The sequence below is a fragment of the Sitophilus oryzae genome, unplaced genomic scaffold, assembly GCF_002938485.1.
Source record: "Sitophilus oryzae breed Bouriz unplaced genomic scaffold, Soryzae_2.0 scaffold_811_pilon_pilon, whole genome shotgun sequence".
In the NCBI taxonomy this organism is placed as follows: Eukaryota; Metazoa; Arthropoda; class Insecta; order Coleoptera; family Curculionidae; genus Sitophilus; species Sitophilus oryzae.
This window is the reverse complement of record NW_022147430.1, coordinates 2723818-2743306: the sequence shown is the minus strand read 5'-3', so window position 1 is coordinate 2743306 and position 19489 is coordinate 2723818. Positions and strand designations below refer to the sequence as shown.

The window sequence follows — 19489 nt, the reverse complement described above, 5'->3', positions numbered from 1 at the left end:
TTATTTTTAAGCTGTTGCAACCCCATACGACCATCGACGGCATCGACCGAAGCAGCTACGTTCGCCGTAGCGCATTCCCCACTCCGTTGTCCGTTGTCTCGCCGCGTGTATCGATGGTTGACGAAATAACATGTTTTCCATCCATACTAGTTGTTTTCTGGAATTGCTTCGAGCAGCATAGAATTTCGTGGCGGTGCAGAGCGCCGACTTCGTTTTTCGTTTCACGAGCGGCCGATCTCTACGTGTCGTTATTTTATATCTGTTATTTTTTAGAAGTGGTAACGGTTGCGTTATGTTATTTATAAATAATTGTTATAAAATAACAGATAGTTAAATAACAACCCATCACTATTCTGTACACTATACAGTCCTGGTCATTTAATTACTCTGTATATGATTTTAATTGATACGACAGAGAATAATACAATTGACCGGTTGACAGAGAGAGACGCAAAATAAAATGGGGGATACAGTGTTGCCGGTTCGTAAACGTGTAGGCGGGATTAAGAATGAGCATGGTGGGAGCACAAATCGAGTCCGATACCGATGATAATTCGAGACTGTACTCAGTGTTGCCAGATAAACTTCCTCTAACAACCTCTGCATAACTAATAGCATATTGTCAAATAATATCATTAGTTAGAGTAGTTTTCGTTTTCTGGTTAGAATTTTTGTTTTAAATCTCAATAAAGAAAAATTACATTTAAAAAAAAATAAACTACTCAAAACAATTATCGCATATTTTCTAAAAAAATATTAATTTGAGAAGACATTTTGAATTCCCTGGCTTGGACTGTGGAGGGAAATTCGATAAAACAAGCCTACGCGCAGACCTATAATTTTTAGTCAGCCGACTATTTAGTTGCAAAAGTGAAAACAATACATACTTATGAAGTCGATCGGCCGACTATTTGACTGCACGTGGACCATAAGAATATATTCATATAGATCCATAAGAATATATTGGTTACAAATATGCAACTAAATAGTCGGCCGATTAAAATTACCTGTCAGCGCATAGCCTAAGGCTACGCAATGTAATCAAATATTGGCCCGATCGGCTCCATAAAAATGTATTGTTTTCACCTTTGCAACCAAGTCCAAAGTCGGCCGACTAAAAATGTCAGTGCATACCCTAATTATCCTAAAAAACTCACAACAGAAAGACAGAAAAATGCATGCTTCAGTTAGAAATATGTAATAATTACTTTTATTCAAATATGCGATAATTGTTTTGAGTAGTGTATAATTATTAAAAGATATTTTCTGATGATACTATTAGAAATGCCAAGTTTGGGAACAAAATTAAAACACATTAAATTTTGTCTAAAAAATATGTTTTCCGAAAATTTACTTCTATGATTTAAATTTTAATTCTTACTAGATTTAGGGAAATTTCCTAGACCTGGCAACTATGACTAATATTCATACATACATACAGCCGTTACTCGCTGACGAGTATTCGACACACATAAAAAAGATGGTCACGCAAGGCGTTTTCTTTCATCAGCATTTCTGTGACTGAAAAGCCCGATACGTGATGTTATCTGCCTACCGCACTCCGGACATTCAAAAATCTCATTGCTTTGTTGCATCTTTACTTTTTGGTTGCCGCTGTTAACTGAGTTTACAACCCTTCTCCATTGAGTTCTATTGTGAGCTGCTTTTTGCCACTCATTCTGCATGTTAATTCCCTTTAAATTTTCGTGGAAAATGTCTTGTATCTTTTCAGTTGTCCACCCGGCCTCCTCTTACCGTCTACAAGCTCACCGTAAAGCAGAGATTTTGGTATGCGGTTTTCTTGCATTCTGCATATGTGACCAGCCCATCTTAAGCGGGATTTTGTGACCATGACTTCAATACTCTCGCAGTTAGATTTTTCAAGGACCGATACGTTTGAGACATGATGGAACCACCGGACTCTTAAGAGTTGTCTAAGGTGTCTCTGTTGCAACTTGTTCAATGCGTTCATGTGTCGGCGGTAAGGCACCCAGGTTTCGCTCCCATATATCATGGTGGGGATTATAATTGCTCGGTATACTGCAAGTTTTGTTTTTGTACTCAAGTCATGATTGTAGAAAACCCTGTCTTTTAATTTCCAGAATGCTCTTGAGGCGCTACTAATCCTGTGCTGAATTTCAGAGTCAATATTGGCCTTTTCCGAAATCAAACTGCCAAGGTAATTGAATTCCGCCACATATTCGAATAGTTCTTCTCCGATTTTTATAGCATTGTTGTGATCTTCCGGGGGAGTGCACATGATTTTAGTTTTGCCGATGTTCAGCTTAAGGCCCAAAGCCTCGTATGCCCAGGTATATGTGTTCAACATTTCTTGTAATTGTTGTACCGTGTTTGCAACTAGAGCGCAGTCGTCAGCGTATTGAAGTTCTGTGATAAATTTTGTACGTGTTTTTGCCCTGAGTCTTTTTATGTTGAACAGACTGCCGTCATATCTGTATCTAATGCCCAATCCTCTCTCCTGCAGTTTGCTGTCCTTCATAATGGAGAGCGCTACCATGAATATGTTGAATAGGAGAGGCGCTAAGACACATCCCTGCCTAACTCCTGTATTTGTCCAGGAATGGATCGCTCAGTGATCCATGATGTGACACTCTTGACTTGTTGTTGTTATGGAGGCTTTTACACATTGTAAGAAATTTGTTGGGTACTCCGAACTTTTCCATAATTGCCCAAAGCGCATCTCTGTTCACAGAGTCGAAGGCTTTTGTTAGATCGATGAATGCAACATAAAGTTTAGACTGCTGCTCTTTTACTTTTTCCTGTAGTTGACGGATGGAAAATACGGAATCGAAGGTGCCGCTATTGGTACGAAAACCAGTTTGCGATTCTGGAAGGATTTTTTCTATATATGGGTGCAGGCGGTTTGACATTATTTTTGCAAGAATTTTTCCGCCGATAGCCAATAGCGAAATTTCCCGGTAATTTCCGCAGTCTGATGCACTTCCTTTGTTCTTAAATATATTAACTATATTCACATTGCGAAAATCCTGAGGTACCTCTCCGCTTTCCCATACGACATCAAAGAGAGCCTTAAGATGACCAATAAGTTCTTTACTTGCACACTTATAGATTTCCGCCGGAATCGCGTCACAGCCAGCTGATTTGTTGTTTTTAAGCTGTTTTATGGAGGTCTTTATTTCTTGTACTGAGGAATTGTGTTTAGTGCTTCTATATTGGGGTTGTTTTCTTGGTTAAGGATATGGCTGTAATGTTCTTTCCAGCGATTTCTGATTTGTTCTTCCTCTTTTAGAAGTTCGCCATTTTGAGCCATGATTGGGCAGCTTACCTTCTTAGTTGGGCCGTATACTTCTTTTACAGCCTCGAAGAATTTACGATAATCGTGATGCGTGGCGTACTCTTCAATCTGATTCGCTTTTTGTGACCACCGGTTATCCTTTACTTGGCGCAGTTCTCTTCGAAGCGTGTTGTTGGCTGCTTTAAAGTTGTCTACCAGTCTTGGATTATGTGGATTTGCAGTGACGTACTTTCAAAACAAATACTATTCTGAGGTCTGTCTGAACAGCATCTAACTCAATTATATCAATGTAGTGAGCAACGCTCGAAGAGTAAACTGGAAGAGGAAGGTTATTTTTCCTTAGTGATTGTGAGGCTTGTTGTAAGGCAGATATTAAATCTTTAGGTGTTATTATAGAGCTATGAAGTATATTTAATCGAGCAAAAGCAACAGCGTTTAAAGCATCGTTTAGATAGTTTTCTACAAAAGCATAACTTTCCATTAGAAACTCACATATTTCTAGTGTTTTGATTTGTGCTTGATAAAATGCGAGATCATCAGCAATGTTTGTTATCGATTGATTAATTTCGATTAAATCTCTATTGAAAGTTTCTTCGTCAATCTGCAATTTTTGAATAGTTGTATTAAAGTTTTTTATTACTGAAGTTGTGATTGAAATTTGGTTCTTAAGTAATGTTTCAATATGTCTTTCGTCTTGAGAAACCTTATTTATACATTCATTAAAGTATTCGCCATCTGAGGCATCAAGGTTACCTGTTATTGATTTCCAAACTGAACCAATACCATTAAATATTCCGCGTCTTTTCCTATAATTAAATTTTTGTGTATCCGCTATTAGTTCAGAATATTTTAAATTCACCGAATTTGAAATTTGATTTAAAAGACTAACATGAGTTTGTATTTCAGATCTAAATGATACCATTCTAGGGGAATCATCCATTGCAAAAGCGTTAATTATGTCATCCAGTGTTTTATCATTATTTCTAATTGTTTGTTTGATTGGTGATAAGTCTTTGTAAACCAGAAGTGTCCATTTATCGTTTGATATTTTGATTGTTCCGTCTTCGTGGAAGAAGATTCCCCAAGAGTGTTATTTATAGGTGTTATGGTGTATTGACATAGAGCTACTGAAAACAGCCCAAAGAATCTGCAAGAAAGAAATTCTTATTCAAAATACGGTTTTAGTCTGTCGAAATTTATTTTTGAATTTTGTTTAGTACGTGGGTTTAAAACTATAGCAGAGTTTTCAAAAACTTCGGTGATTTCAAATGGACTATTAAATTTATTTTCTGATTTACTTTTTATTTGAGATTCTTTTACATAAACTTTGTCACCAATTTTATATTCAGGTTTTTCAGCTGATACTTTTAGGTCAAATCGGACTTTAGACTTTTCTTTTTGTCTTTGAGTTTTTTCGCGTGCAATCTTATAATAATGTTCCATACGATTATTAAGGTCTCTTATGTACTTAGATATTAATTTTTCTTGGTTATAGAGAGTTTCTGGTGCTCTACTTCCTGTATGACCAAAAATAAGCTCATATGGAGTGAAACCGTGTGTTTTATTTCTAGTATTATTGTAACATATCACGGCATAAGGAAGGACTTTGAAAGGATGTTCATTAGGATTTTCTGCAGAGTTTGCACGTATCGTTTCAGCTAAGGTCGCGTCACATCGTTCTATGGATCCGTTGGACTGAGCGTGATTGACACTAGAAAAGGTTAATTTTATGTCGTACAATTCGCATAAATCCTTCATCAGAGTATTATCAAATTCACGGCCATAGTCGCAATGTATTCTGAGAGGTGTTCCGTAATGCTGAAAAAATAATAAAAGTGTATTTACAACTGTTTCTGCCTTTTTGTCACTTAAGGGATACGCTTGCGTAAATTTTGTTAAAAGCGTAGTTTCTCGTAGGGTACTCAAATATGTCGATGTTAATTCTTTCGAATGGAGATTTCGGTGTTTCTGTCACGACCAGTGGCGTACTAAGATTTTTCCTACATATTTTTACCTTTTGACATATCTCACAGCTTTTAATGTATTTTTCTACATCTTTCGCTAAATTTGGCTAATTATATTTTGCTTTAAGTCGTCTGACTGTTTCATTTATGCCTCGGTGTAAATTGTTTTTTACTCTGTGATACTGTTCCAATATAATAGGTATTTCATCTTCGCTCGGTGTCTTGACAGTGTTTTGGCATATTCTTAATTTTATGTCTTTGTCAGCAAAAATATAAGATAGTGTTTCTAAGATAGGTAAATCTAGGTTATTTTCTACACAGTAGGTGTCAGTTTTGTTAAATTCTTCTTGTCCTTTTAAAAGTACGTAAAATAGGTGTGCTACTACAGTTCCTGGATCAAACGGTACTGGGATAATAAAATATTTTCGTCCTTTTACCTTTTTACTGGATACTATATTTAATTTTGATTGGCTAAAGTTGTAGTTTTCTTCAAAAATGTCGTCTATTATTTCTTCATGTAATTGTTCCAGTTTATTTTGGCGAAAGAATGTTATTATGTTTTTATTTGATTTATCCAGAAGCTGTGAATTGGAAAATTCCACTTTCGAGTAATCGATTATTGATCTTGTCTTGTACAATTCTACAAATTTTTTGTATTGTCTAGTAGCTTCTTCATCGGTATCGCTATCATCTTCTTGGTGTTCCTCATCTGGATTTTCGGTGTCCTGGATCTCATCTTCATTGGATGCTAGAATATTTATTTTCTTTTGGAGCTTAGCACATTCTTGGAAATGGTTGATTTTAATTCTGGATATTGCATCGGCGTTCTTATTTATTTTTCCAGGCTTATATTCAATTTTGTAGTTATACTCTTCTAACTTTAATCTCCAGCGAGCTAGCCTACTTCCAGGGTCTTTGATTGAGAAGAGCCATGTTAAAGGTCGGTGGTCGGTAACTAAGGTGAATTTTCTTCCAAACAGATATGGTCTGAAATGTTTTACAGCCCATACTATCGCTAAGAGTTCCCTCTCGATGGTAGAGTATTTCGTCTCCGCATGGCAAAGGGTTCGCGATGCCAAAGCTATAGGGAGATCTTTACCTACAGGGCCTTGTGATAATACGGCTCCAATGGCAAAAGCACTTGCGTCGGTGGTGAGTAGAAACGGTTCTTCAAAGTTAGGATAGATGAGTGTTGGGTCTGAAATTAGCGTGTTTTTTAGTTCTTCAAAGGCTAACTTACATTCAGTGTCAAAATTGAATGGTATATCTTTTTTTAACAGTTTAGTCAATAGTTTCGATATCTTCGCAAAATTCGAGATGAATCTGCGGTAGTAACCTGCTAATCCGAGAAAAGATTTGATTTCTTTGGAATTCTTCGGTTCTGGAAACTTTTGGATGCATTCTATCTTAACTGGATTCAGTTTGACTCCATCTTTTGTTACAATATGTCCGAGATAGGCAACTTCTTTTCTCAAGAATTCGCACTTATCGGGCTGGATCTTAAGATTCGCTTTCCTGAGTCGTTTAAAAACTTCTTTTAAGCGCTGCATATGTTCGTGGATGATCGGAGAAGAGATGATAATATCGTCCATATATACCAGGCAACGTTCGTTTTGTATTCCTAGAAGAATGTTGTCCATAACCCTCTGGAATGTGGAGGGGCCATTTTTCAGGCCAAATGGCATACGAACAAATTCATAGTGGCCATTTTCCACGGAAAAAGCTGTCTTGGGTATGTCTTCTGGCTTGATCTCGATTTGGTGGAAACCTGACGCGAGTTCAAGTGTCGTGAAGTACTGACATCTTCCCAGCTGATCTAGTAAGTCAGAGATATTTGGTAGGGGATATCTGTCATCTACACTGACTTCATTTAGTTTCCTGTAGTCTATGACTACTCTCCATTTCTGATTTCCAGAAGCATCAATTTTTTGGGTACTACCCAAACAGGTGATGACCATGGGGACACAGATGGTCGAATTATTCCTTGGTCCAACATTTTTCCAATTTGGTGTTTTACTTCCTCCTTGTGGATTTGGGGATACCTATAGGATTTTGTATAAATAGGTTTTGCACCCTTTGTGTCTATGGTATGCTTGATTTCATTTGTGAAAGTTAAATTATCACCTTCGAGGTAAAATATGTCAGAGTCTTCTAACCAGAGATTCACTTTTTAAAAAAAAATTATTTACTTTTTTAAACCAAACCAAACACATTTATAATATTTTATATTTTATTTTATTTATTAATTTATTTTAATTTAATTATAAAAATTTAAACGGACATAGTCTCGTTTAGCAACTAAAACTACTCTTATTGATTAACAAAAATAATTGGGTTTTATAATAGAAATAATGATTAGATTGACAATAATCGTGAGAACAACAGAATATTATTATGATACGTTCGCGATTTCGCAACGTGCGCCGGACGTGTTGCAATAGGATATGGCCTGCCGGGTGAACGTACTGGGTGGACCAATATAACATATATATTACTCTTCAAACCAGTTAAAAATATGTAGGTGGTGTCCTCTACAAATAGGAGTCAAATTAACATAAAAATCAAATTTCTCATGTCAAAAAACTCCCAGACACCAATTTTCATCCAAATATTGACGTTACTAAAAATTGAAATAAAAATGAAAGTTCTACACCCTGTATCTCCGAAACTAAGCATTTTAGGACATATATTTATACGAACTTTTTTACTTATTTTTATCTGCAGAATATGTTGCCGAAGTTTCCGGAATACAGTTCGGACCACACTGTATATTCGATTATAATTTAGTCAATAATAAGTACTTATGCGCCCACAGATGATTCAAACCAAGCGGAAAAAGACTCTTATTATGCTGCACTCTCAAAAGTTTTCACAGAAATAAAACCGAGCCAGGAAGTCTTAATCATGGAAGACCTTAACGCAAGAATTAGTAAGAAAGAAGATAGTAAAGTGGTTGGAAAACACGGTGAGGACGTCCTTAATGATTCTGGAGAGAGGTTAATTGATTTTTGCGAACTGAATGGTCTACGTATATTTAACGGCTTCTTTCCACACAAATTGATTCATCGATACACCCGAGAAAGGCCCGCTCTGCAACAAAAATCTATAATTGATTATATGATTGCTAAACAAATATCGAAACTCAAATTCAAAGACTGCAGAGTTAAGAGAGGAGCAAATTGTGGATCCGACCACCGTCTGGTCGTTGCAGAATTAGTAGTACCTTTCCAGAGCAGAGCCAAAAGAATAGAATACACAACATCACAAGAACTGGAAATTGAAGAATCTGAGCGTATTAAGTACAAGCTTCATTTACTACACGATGCCAGTATTTAATGGTTGTACCAGAGAAGATTAGATGTAGCCCTAGAGGAAGTGAAAGCCTGTAACGATGTAGAACTAGAGTATACCAACCTAAAAACCCTAATTAAAAAAGAAGCTTTCGAAGTTTTAGGTGAACAGAACATGCAGAAAAAAAAAGATGAACCAGCTTGGATAACTGACAGCATAAAGGCCTTAATCAATGACAAACAAAAATTCTATCAAAGATGGCTCTCAGACCGAACATATACTAACTGGAATCATTACAAGCAAAAAAATAGAGACGTACGAGCCGCCATTAAGATAGGAAAAAGCAGATATTTGGGAAAGAAGGTGTCAGTAAGTGGAAAGCCTAATAGGGGGCGCACGGAGTACTGAGGTATGGAGAACAATCCGACAAATGAAAACCAATCAAACGGACAAGCTCTTGAATAAAATGGATATAGAAAAATGGCGCAACTACTATGCAGAATTACTGACAGAAAACCGACCAGAATTCCAAGAGGTAGAAGATGAGAACAACCTTGCAGGCACTTGATACGCACAATGATAAGCGAAAGAGAAGTACATCAAAGTCTCAAAAGAATGAAAAATGGGCGGTTACCAGGTCCTGGTAATATTGTAGCGGAATTGTTAAAGTGTGGAACCCAAAGACTGCGCTGGCATCTGGCAGAGCTATTTAAACAGTGCTGCCTGCAAAGTAAACTACCCCGAGAATGGCGAGTGGCTCACATAGTGTCCATTTTTAAAAAGAGAAATCGTAACGACCCCGCTTGTTACAGAGGCCTAAGCATTAACAGTTTGGTCAGCAGACTTTTTGGAAAGGTGCTCCAGGGTAGGCCCAGGGACAGTATTGGTGACAAAATCTCGGAAGACCAAAGCGAATTCACACCCGGGAAATCTTGCACAGATAACCTTTTTGTCCTCCAGCAGGTGATGGAAAAAATAGATAGCAGTAGATCAAGAAGTCCATCTAGCATTTATTGAGTTGGAGAAAGCGTACGACTCTATTCCCCGCAGCAAGATATGGGAAGTCTTGAATATCTTAGAAGTAGATAGACCTTTGCTTAAGATAATAAAAGAGCTATACAAAGAAAGTGAATCGTATGTTAAGATAGGACACAGGCTATCTAATCCAATTAACACCACAAAAGAGTTGCGACAAGGATGCAGCTTATCTCCTCTGATCTTCAACGCTTACGTCGAAGTAGCCCTTAGGGAATGGAAGACGAAATGTCAAGGTATGGGAATACCCATTGAGGACAACACACTATTTACCCTGAGCTTTGCAGACGATCAGGTCGTGATTGCGCAGGACTCATACGATCTAGAGTTCATGACTAAGAGGCTTTATCAAGAATACAACAAATAGGGACTTCAGGTTAGTCTAAAGAAGACCGAATACATAGCTGTCAATTCCAACGCTTGTTTTGAAGTCTTCATTAATGATAACGTCCAGATTCAACAACAACCATAAATACCTGGGTGCTACTATCAACAACGAGGGTTTGGGCAAAGTAGAAAAACAAACCCGAATTCAGAAGAGCAAACAAGTTATTGGCTGTCTTAACAGCCTCTGGTGGGACCGAAACTTGTCTGCAACAACTAAAAAGAGACTTGGAGAACATTGGTAGAGTCAGTTCTTTGCTATGGTTCAGAGCTATGGACTCTGAGTGCAGACGCGAAGCGCAAAATCCAAGTTGTTGAAATGGACTACCTTAGAAGAAGTGCAGGTATATCTAGGATGGAAAAAAAGACATAAATCGAGGTCAGGCGTATCATGAATCATCATCATCACGCAGCCCCCTTTCACGTCCATAGTTGAACGTAGGCCTCCTCCAAACGTCTCCAGTTCTCGCGGTTTTTAGCTGTTGCAATCCAGTTAGTTTTCGTTTCAGGTAGTCGGTCCATCGGGTGGGAGGTCTGCCTTGGCTACGCTTGTCGGCTCTTGGTCTCCACTCTATAAGTCTTTTGGTCCATCTCCCGTCTGCCATTCTAGCAATGGTCCAGCCCATCTCCACTTTTGTTTTGTGATTCGCTGGATAATGTTATCCACTCCCGTACGTCGGCGTATCTCTTCATTTCTTACTCGATCTCTCAAAGTCAGGCCAATCATAGATCTCTCCATCCGCCTCTGTGTCACTCTCAATTTTTCTGCGGTTGCTTTTGTTAGAGTGAGTGTCTCTGCGCCATAGGTCAAAACCGGGAGGATACATTGGTTAAATGCCTTTCTTTTCAGGTGTATTGGGATATTTGCTCTAAAGATGTCCCTCATTTTTCCGTAAGCCGCCCATCCCAAGGTAATTCGTCTAGACAGTTCACAGGTTTGGTTATCTCTGCTTATTTTGATCTCATGGCCCAAGTATACATATTTGTGGACTAATTCTATTCTGTTGTTGTGAATTTGTATGTGTTCGCTGGGCACCATATTAGTCAGTATCTTAGTCTTGTCAACATTTATTGTTAGCCCAATCTCGTGTAATGCATCGTTAAGTTCTTGAAGCATGTCTTTGATCTCTCCCAGACTATCTGACACTATAACGATATCATCCGCAAAGCGTAGGTGGTTGAGTCTCTCTCCATCGATAACTATTCCTTTTGTTGCCAAGCCAGCATTTTGAATGCATGCTCAAGCACAGTAATAAACAATTTTGGCGACATGGTATCGCCCTGCCTAACTCCCCTTTTTATTTTTAACTGGTTAGTTGTGGAATGTAGATTTACAGTATTTACGTAACATGAATGCATCGGAATGCATCAGTACTAGATCGAATCGAAAAATCCAGCTTAAAATGGTTTGGACATGTTCTGCGTATGCCGGAGAACAGGTGGCCAAAAAGAGTTTTTCAATGGGCTCCCCAGGGCAGAAGAAAGAGAGGTAGACCTAGAAAATCCTGGAACGGAACGGTTATGGAAGCAATGGAAGCTCGTAACCTAGAAGCTGATGACGCTCTAAATCGAGATGTGTGGCGTAGGGTAACGGGAAGGCAGCAATAGGCTGTAGTTGGAAATGAGTATTAAATACTTAAACCAAATCCCGTTTATATAAAGGGTGGCGCACCTCATTCGCCTCGGTTGATTATACGAAAACGGAAAGATGTAGAAACAAAATATTTTATGGATATATGTGGGGAGGTAATGTGAACAATTTAAAATTATTTTGAAATGTACAGGGTGTTTCAGAACTAAGATCCGTACCAAAGTTATACATTTTCTTATGGAACACCCGGTATTTTATTTCATTTTTGGATTCTTGTGACCAAAAAAAGGTATTTATTATAAGGGTTTCAACATGTTTAAAACATTTGGGTTTTGAGATATTTAAAGACATTTAAATTTGCATGCTAAATAGAATAGATTATTAACACCCTGTACATTACTTTTCAGAATTAGTTTTTGTGCTGAGTTTAAAAGTAGAGAAATAAACTTTACAGAAAAATATTATTCCTTCCTTAAATGTATACAGGGGTATCAAAAATTGCTGGTCTGTTTTAATATTTATTTTACAAAAAACTTCGTTATTTCAAATGCAACACTATGTATTTTTTTTTAAAGTCAAAGCAAATTTAAATGCTTTTTCAAACTATATTAGGGTTTCCTATACCTATATGGCTCAGATTTTGAATAAAAAGCGATTTTTCAATAAAATTGTAATCAAGATGGCTAGTGTTGTCATGGCAAGTTTCTAGTGACAGTTAGTAGCTATTTTCAAAATGGAAATTAGTTTATGGACTTATTTAAATTTATACCAGTTTACTTTTATTTAATTTGCCTACAATAGTTTAATAAATAATATTTATTAAATGTGTGTATATTATTCTATCAAGAAAAACGAAGAAGTAGTTCTTTGAATTATTTTACGATGACTTGTAGATATATGGATTTTCTATAAAATAGCCAATTACGGCAAATTCATTTTATTCACTTCCAATGACAGATTTCTGCCTAATAGTTTTTTTTATAAACCACACTAACAGCTCTGCGAAATAGGACAAGTTTTTCAAAGAAACGCTTATCAGGAAGATTCCTATTTGGATATCTTTGAGCATAAGCCCTTGAGGCCAAGAAGCAATTTTAATCACAAAATAATATCACTAGTAACATATCTATTCGTTCCGCCCCAGCAGATACTGATTAATTTTTCTTGATAAAATAATGAATACTTACTTATTAAACTATTGTAGGTAAATTTAAGTTAACTGTTATAAATTATAAATAATAATGTCCATAAACTAATGTCGACTTTGAAAATAGTTATTAACTGTCACTAGAAAACTGCCATGGCGACACCAGCCATCTTGATTGCAATTTTATTTAAAAATCGCTTTTTATTCAAAATCTGAGCTAGATAGGTATAGGAAACCCTAATATAGTTTTAAAGAGCATTTGAATCTGCTTCAACTTATTTAAAAAAATACAGGGTGTTGCATTTGAAATAACGAAGATTTTATATTAAATATATCCTTAAAATAGATCAGCAACTTTTGATAGCCCTGTGTAAATTTAAGGAACCAATACCATTTTTCGGTAAAGTCTATTTCTCTACCTTTAAACTCAGCATAAGAATTAATTCTGAACAGCAATGTACAGGGTGTTAATAGTCTATTCTATTGCAGCATGCAAATTTAAATATCTTTAAATATCTCAAAAACTAAAGATTTTAAACATATTTAACCCTTATAATAAATGCCTTTTTTTGGGCCCAAGAATCCAAAAATAAAATAAAATACCAGGTGTTCCATAAGAAAAAATATAACTTGGGTATGGATCTTAGTTCTGAAACACCCTGTATATTTCAAAATAATTTTAAATTATGCACATTGTCTCCCCACATATACCCATAAAATATTTTGTTTCTACATCTTTCCGTTTCCGTATAATCAACCGAGGCGAATGAGGTGCGCCACCCTGTATATAATTTAGTCAAACCATGGAACTCCGTGGAGAATCGGGAGTATGGAGAGCAATAGCGACACAGGAATCATCTAAACAAAAATCCAAAATTTTAAGTGTGAATGTGAATGAAGTTTTACATTTAGAAAGTATTATATTGAGCACAGAATAAAAGTTCATAATGACCCCGACAACTGCCTTCAGCAGATTTATTGAATTGTCTTATAAGCTCTCTTTGATTCCGTTTTCATTCTTTTGTACCGCGTAGTTTAAGTTTATATCAAGTATATTTTTGTCTGGTTTATCAAAAGTGTTCTGATTTACTCTATTTGACCCAAATATTCAACAGAAATAAACTATTCTCGGTAAAAAAATCTAAAATATCGGTTCTATTTAAACATTTTTTATACATTTTAAATATGTGTTTTTGTTGGTTTAGTTAGGCATATTTATTCTTCCTGTATATTAAAGAATTAAAGATGCTGCTTGCCAATATAGTAAAAAAGTAAGTTAAAATCACAGACCACAAACATTTAGCTTGGCAACTCTCGTCGTTTATCGAGAACGCGTTTTACAGCGCTCGGTGAGTTGAAGACGTACTAAATCTTCATTTTTCCCGCCAGGTGCTGGGAATTTTAAATTGAATTGCATTATTGCTTTTTTACCAAACGTGAAAGAATTAATACCGTTTTAAAAATATAACTTTTATTTTACAGAAAACTAAAAAAAACAATATTAATTCTTTCACGTTTAGAAAAAAAGCAATATGTATATAATATTTCTAATAAGATACGGAACAATAATACAAAAACCAGTATGAAACACAAAAATTTTATTAACAATCATCAAATAATTCTATAATATTATCCATTCAATTTGAATAAAAAATAATTCGTTATATAGATTAGTACCTTACGTTATAGACATACACATTATACAGACATTTTACATTATAATATAAACAATATTTATCAACAAAAGCAATAAAAAAATTAAAGTTTATAAAGGGACTTGTTTAATTTTATTTAAGGCTTTATGTTTTACTTTATTTTTTTAAAATACTTCAAATGCAAGTTTTTTTTAGAGGATCTGTTAACTCCTGGACTTGCATAACCCTAAAAAAACTACATATACGAATTTTTAAACGGGTCAAAAACATAAGTTCACTTACTTCTTTATCCATTGGCATACTATGCAAAATCGACGATTTAGTAGAGGATTTACAGCCCAGCACACAGCAATATTACACCATTTTTAAAAAGTCAACACAATAACACTTCGTAACAATTACAAAAATTTAGATCGAACCACGAACAAACCCAAATGACGACGGGGATAGATTGAAGAATTTTAAAATTCAGCCGGTCGCCCCTCTTTTGAGCAGGTACCAATCATAAAACAGAAAAATTCTTATTGGCTGTCGCTTTCTCCCGCCAGGCGACACTAATTTCGCGGTTTGACGTTTCGCGGAGAGTGCACAGGGCCTGGTTAAAATCTAAATGCTGTTCACATGGACCGTCCGCGCTGTTCGTCCCTGTTGTGTTGTTTCACACGGACCGGATAAATCCATACGGACCGTCCCGTCCGTTGGTTGAACAAGTACCATGAGTTTATATGACTATTTTCACATGGGCGCGTTTCATCCGTCCGGATGACTTTAGTCGACGGCCATCCGCGCGCATACATTCTCTATGATTAAATACATTGTTTTATATGCGCAGATGGGCAGTACAAATAAAAGTACTCCGTCGGACCTTAAAAAATACACGATGGTCCGCGCGATTCCATGTGAAACAGCACTTATAGACTCAAAATCTGATATCTAGTTGTTTTTTACTAAACAGTGCGATACACTCTGTTATTTTACCTTTTAAGTCTTCTTCTTATGTTAATGAAAATTCCAGCATCAATGAAAGATGTTACTATGTCATCACGTCCATCTTGCAACTCACACTTGTGATGTTTCGTATCTTCTCTTCTAGAATCCATGTTCACAAGTGATTGTAATTATCTCGGATCACTCCACAGGTTATAAAAACAAAAAAATTATTAAAACTTCTTTCAAGTTACAGTAACATTGTAAAATATTGTTAACAACAAAACACCATAAAACTGTGGCATTAATAGAATTTAAATATCTCGCTGTATGTTTTATTTGAATTTAGTTGTTAGTTACATATTCTCATGATATTTAGTTTTAATAACTATTATTTTAGTTTGAGGCCAGTAGGTATATAATTATTAAAAAATACTTACATGAATATTATTATTCAAATTACTCAGTTTTTTGAGAATTTTATTGTAAAGATAAAATAATTGAAATATTGCAGGCATAGTGTTGTTCTCATGCTGTTCTGTCAGCTTAAATTGACAGCTACGTTAGTTTCCATAGAAACTGAGTACTTATAGAAATATAAAACGTGTAGTATAGTTTTTGCTACAAAACTCCAGTAAAAACCTTATTTTAGGAAAATAAATGTCAATATAGTTTTGGTTTAATGCAATGACTCAAAATCCCATGCAAAACTTTTCTTTAGACGTCTGGATGGAACATCATCTACAGCTAAATAAACCAAAAACAGCGCAATACACCAAAACACTTTACTTTTAACACTGCCTAACTGGCGCGTTTCTCTAACCATGTTAGCATCATCAGCATATAATTAACACCATGGACGTAGCTACGGCGGGGCAGGGTGGAGCAGTTGCCGCAAACCTCAATAAAAAAGAATGTACAGTCTGTTCAGCCATCGTCCAACGTTACGTCATCATAATTTGTCAAATATACGTTGTAGGGTGTGTCTGAGATCAGTTAATATTGTTTAGAAAATTTTAAGTACCTTCTTCTGATTGTATACAATAAGATACATTTTACTCTATAATAAGTTCAAGATGCCTAAAATAATTTAATATACTCGTACCTATTAAACTGCATAAGAAATCCAATTTTTGGGAAAATTATGCAAAAATCGTTAATTACATTTTTTTGCCATTGTAATGTTGTCAAAGATGTGTCAATACACCGTTTTGCTACAGACGTAACTTTGAAACGGTAAAAGATAGAACTTTGGCTATTGGAGCTATTAATAGAGCTTCAAATCTTATGTTCGGAAGTAGCACTAACTCAAAATTGACTTTTTTGCGAATGCATCATTTTGCCTTAGTAGGGTACAAAAGTGTTTTACCAGTGTCTCTTTTCTCGTGTAAAATAAGTAATGAACTTTGCGATGAGAAGTTGTTTATTCTCGCTAAATCGGCAACTCATTTTAGTAATAAAAACAATTCAGATTAAAAACCATAAAGTAAAAATTAAAAATTGTCTGGCAGCCCAATATGAGCCCAATCAAACTTTAATTTTGACATTGATTGATGTCCGTCAATAAATTTATAACCACAAATCAGTTACTAAAAAGAAATTTTGACATTGATTCGTCAATAAAATTATAACCCCAAATCAAATGACAATGATAATTACTAAAAACAATGTGCAGTAATTTACAAAATGCCGTAATAACGTCACCAATCTCTTTCATCTGGTTGTCAAGTGAAAGAGAGAGTTCGACAATATATGACGTGACGTTGAACGATGGCCGAACAGTCTAACTGGTTGTTAACTGGACAGTTATTTATAGGGGAACAGAATGGCAACACTGCCTATTGAGAACGCATGCACTTACAGGGTTTTCTGCCGATTCGTCCCGTCTCGTCGCGTCGCGTCGCGTCGTCTATCGACGAGTGAGCCGAGGTTGCCATATTTCAACCATAAAGCTCTTGTCGCGAGTAATAAACAAATTAACAACCTGTATATTGGATTGAGCCAACACTAAACTACATACTGCCAAAACATATTCTGCAATATTTCTTATACTGCAACTGTATTTTGAAGTGTCCAAATAAAACCATTTTTTAATAAGTACTTTCTATAGTTTTGCCCCACCCTAAAGAAAGTTCTGCCCCACTTTGGAAAAAAAATCCTGGCTACGCCCTTTTTTAACACTGCAGTCTAGTCAGTTTTAATGTTTTAATCATCTGATGCTAACACAGTGGCGGCTCGTGGGTATAAAATTAGGTGAATTAGTTTTTTAAATTTTAATTTTTGGCGCATTCACCAGTTTGTCAACATTTTTTTAAATATTATTTGAAAATTTTTTGATGCATTCACTACTTTGTCAACATTTTTTTTTGTTATTATTTATACACTAATACCTATAATATTTTCGTTTTAGTTTGGGCTAAAACACATTAAGTAAACAGAGATACAAGATACAACCAGTTTTCCATAAACACATTATTTTGCATTTCAGTGAAAATATAATTAAATTTAAATTAAATATAATAAACATTATATACAGTGTCCCCCGTAAAGTTGGATCCATATGGACGTTTTTTTTATATTAGAGTTTTAAAAAATCTTTTTGTGGCAATCACTTCTGCTTTGAAAACAACTTAAAATGCACCAAGTCAAAGTTGACAGCTAACATGTGGGAGCTGTCAAATACAAAATATCTAAAAATTTTTTTTAAAAATTGTTTAAATTATTATTATTTTAAAAAAGGTGACTAACAAAATTATGTTTCACCTTTGACTTGGTGCATTTTAAGTTGTTTTTAAAGCAGAATTGATTGCCACAAAAAGTTTTTTTTTAAACTCTAATACCAAAAAAAACCGTCCATATGGATCCAACTTTATGGTGAACACAGTAATTATTGAAGGGCTTCCCGGAAAAACGTAGTAACCGACATTTTTTTTTCAAAATAGAGAATTCAGTGAAATAAGGTTGTAATTTTCATAGGTATAACGTTTTTTCCTCGGTTTTTTCACTGAAATTTCGATATTGAAAAAATTGTTGGTTACAACCGAGGAGCCATTCAATTATTATTCAATTATTTCATTAATTATTATTACATTAATGTTTACTAAGCAATATTAACTACATAGTCAATTAAAATCAAAAAACCAGGAGGACTTAAATTTAATATTATAAGATTTACCATTTTTTCTTATTTCTTTTTTTGCAATTTATGGTTAAATATTCAGTTGGTCGTCCTTGAGATAAAACATCCCTCTTATCTCCATCTATCCACCGTCTGAAGGGAGTTTCCAATAAATTGCACACCAAGTCATTGATTGGATTCATTTTTTAACACATACACACACACAAAACAGTTTTAAAACACAACAACAAAACAAACAACAAAAATTAACAAGTTAAATCAACAAAACCCATTAACAAACAACATTAAATAATCAACAACAACTTTACAGTCTTTACACGGTTAATTACTCGCCGAAGTAGCCGAATATTTGCATAAAGGAAGACGAAGCGAACTGCCTCAAAAATTCATTCACATCGGTCGCCAATAAAAAATTTCGGGGCAGGGAATTTATATGCTGCCGCTCGACTGACGCATGACGTCACGTTAACATGGAAACCGTGCAGCCACTCGGCTCAGAAATATTTTCACTTCACTTGTGGCTTGTGGCTTCGTGGAAACGTAGGCGCGTACGGGCCAAAAATGCAACATTCTCGGCCGGAATTAACGATGCGGTAGACCTATTATGCAGAGGTCCTCCCGGAAAAAAAAATATAAAAAATTACCATTTTATTATTTAGATACATGTAAATAGTAAAGTTTTTTCTTTAATTTGAGTATTTTTTTCATTGAAGTGCCCCTTCACCTACTGCACCTGACGAGCCGCCACTGTGCTAAGATGGATAGCGAAAGGCGAGTCCAGTGTTAAGAGTAAAGTGTTTTGGTGTACTATGGTGAATTAATGTCAATTTTTCAGTTTTAACGCCCAAGGTTCCAACCTACAGCTGTAATATCATCTAAAGCAAAATCATAACTTTTACTTAACAAGCAGGTCGTCCTTTATGTGTGATTATTAAAATTAGTCTTACCAGTAAATAGGAAAGAATCATATTCAATACCAAGATGCTAGCCATTAAGTTGTTGATCACCCATTTGATATAACTGTAAACATAAATGTTGAGTTCATGTACAATACTGGATCTTGATGCAGAGTTCCGAGA

At 35.5% G+C, this 19489-nt stretch overlaps 1 protein-coding gene across 1 annotated transcript in view; it reads right to left on the bottom strand.

Moving 5' to 3' along the window:
• LOC115889234 (potassium/sodium hyperpolarization-activated cyclic nucleotide-gated channel 1-like) overlaps nt 1–15803 on the bottom strand; it is a 111922-nt gene extending 96119 nt beyond the window's left edge. Inside the window, exons 1-2 of the mRNA XM_030909179.1 lie at nt 15712–15803; nt 15323–15475 (exon numbers count right to left, since the gene is read on the bottom strand). Coding sequence (XP_030765039.1) covers nt 15323–15444 — 122 coding nt within the window. The 5' untranslated portion in view covers nt 15445–15475; nt 15712–15803. The remainder of the gene's footprint in view (nt 1–15322; nt 15476–15711) is intronic.
• Between the last annotated feature and the right edge of the window lie 3686 nt (nt 15804–19489).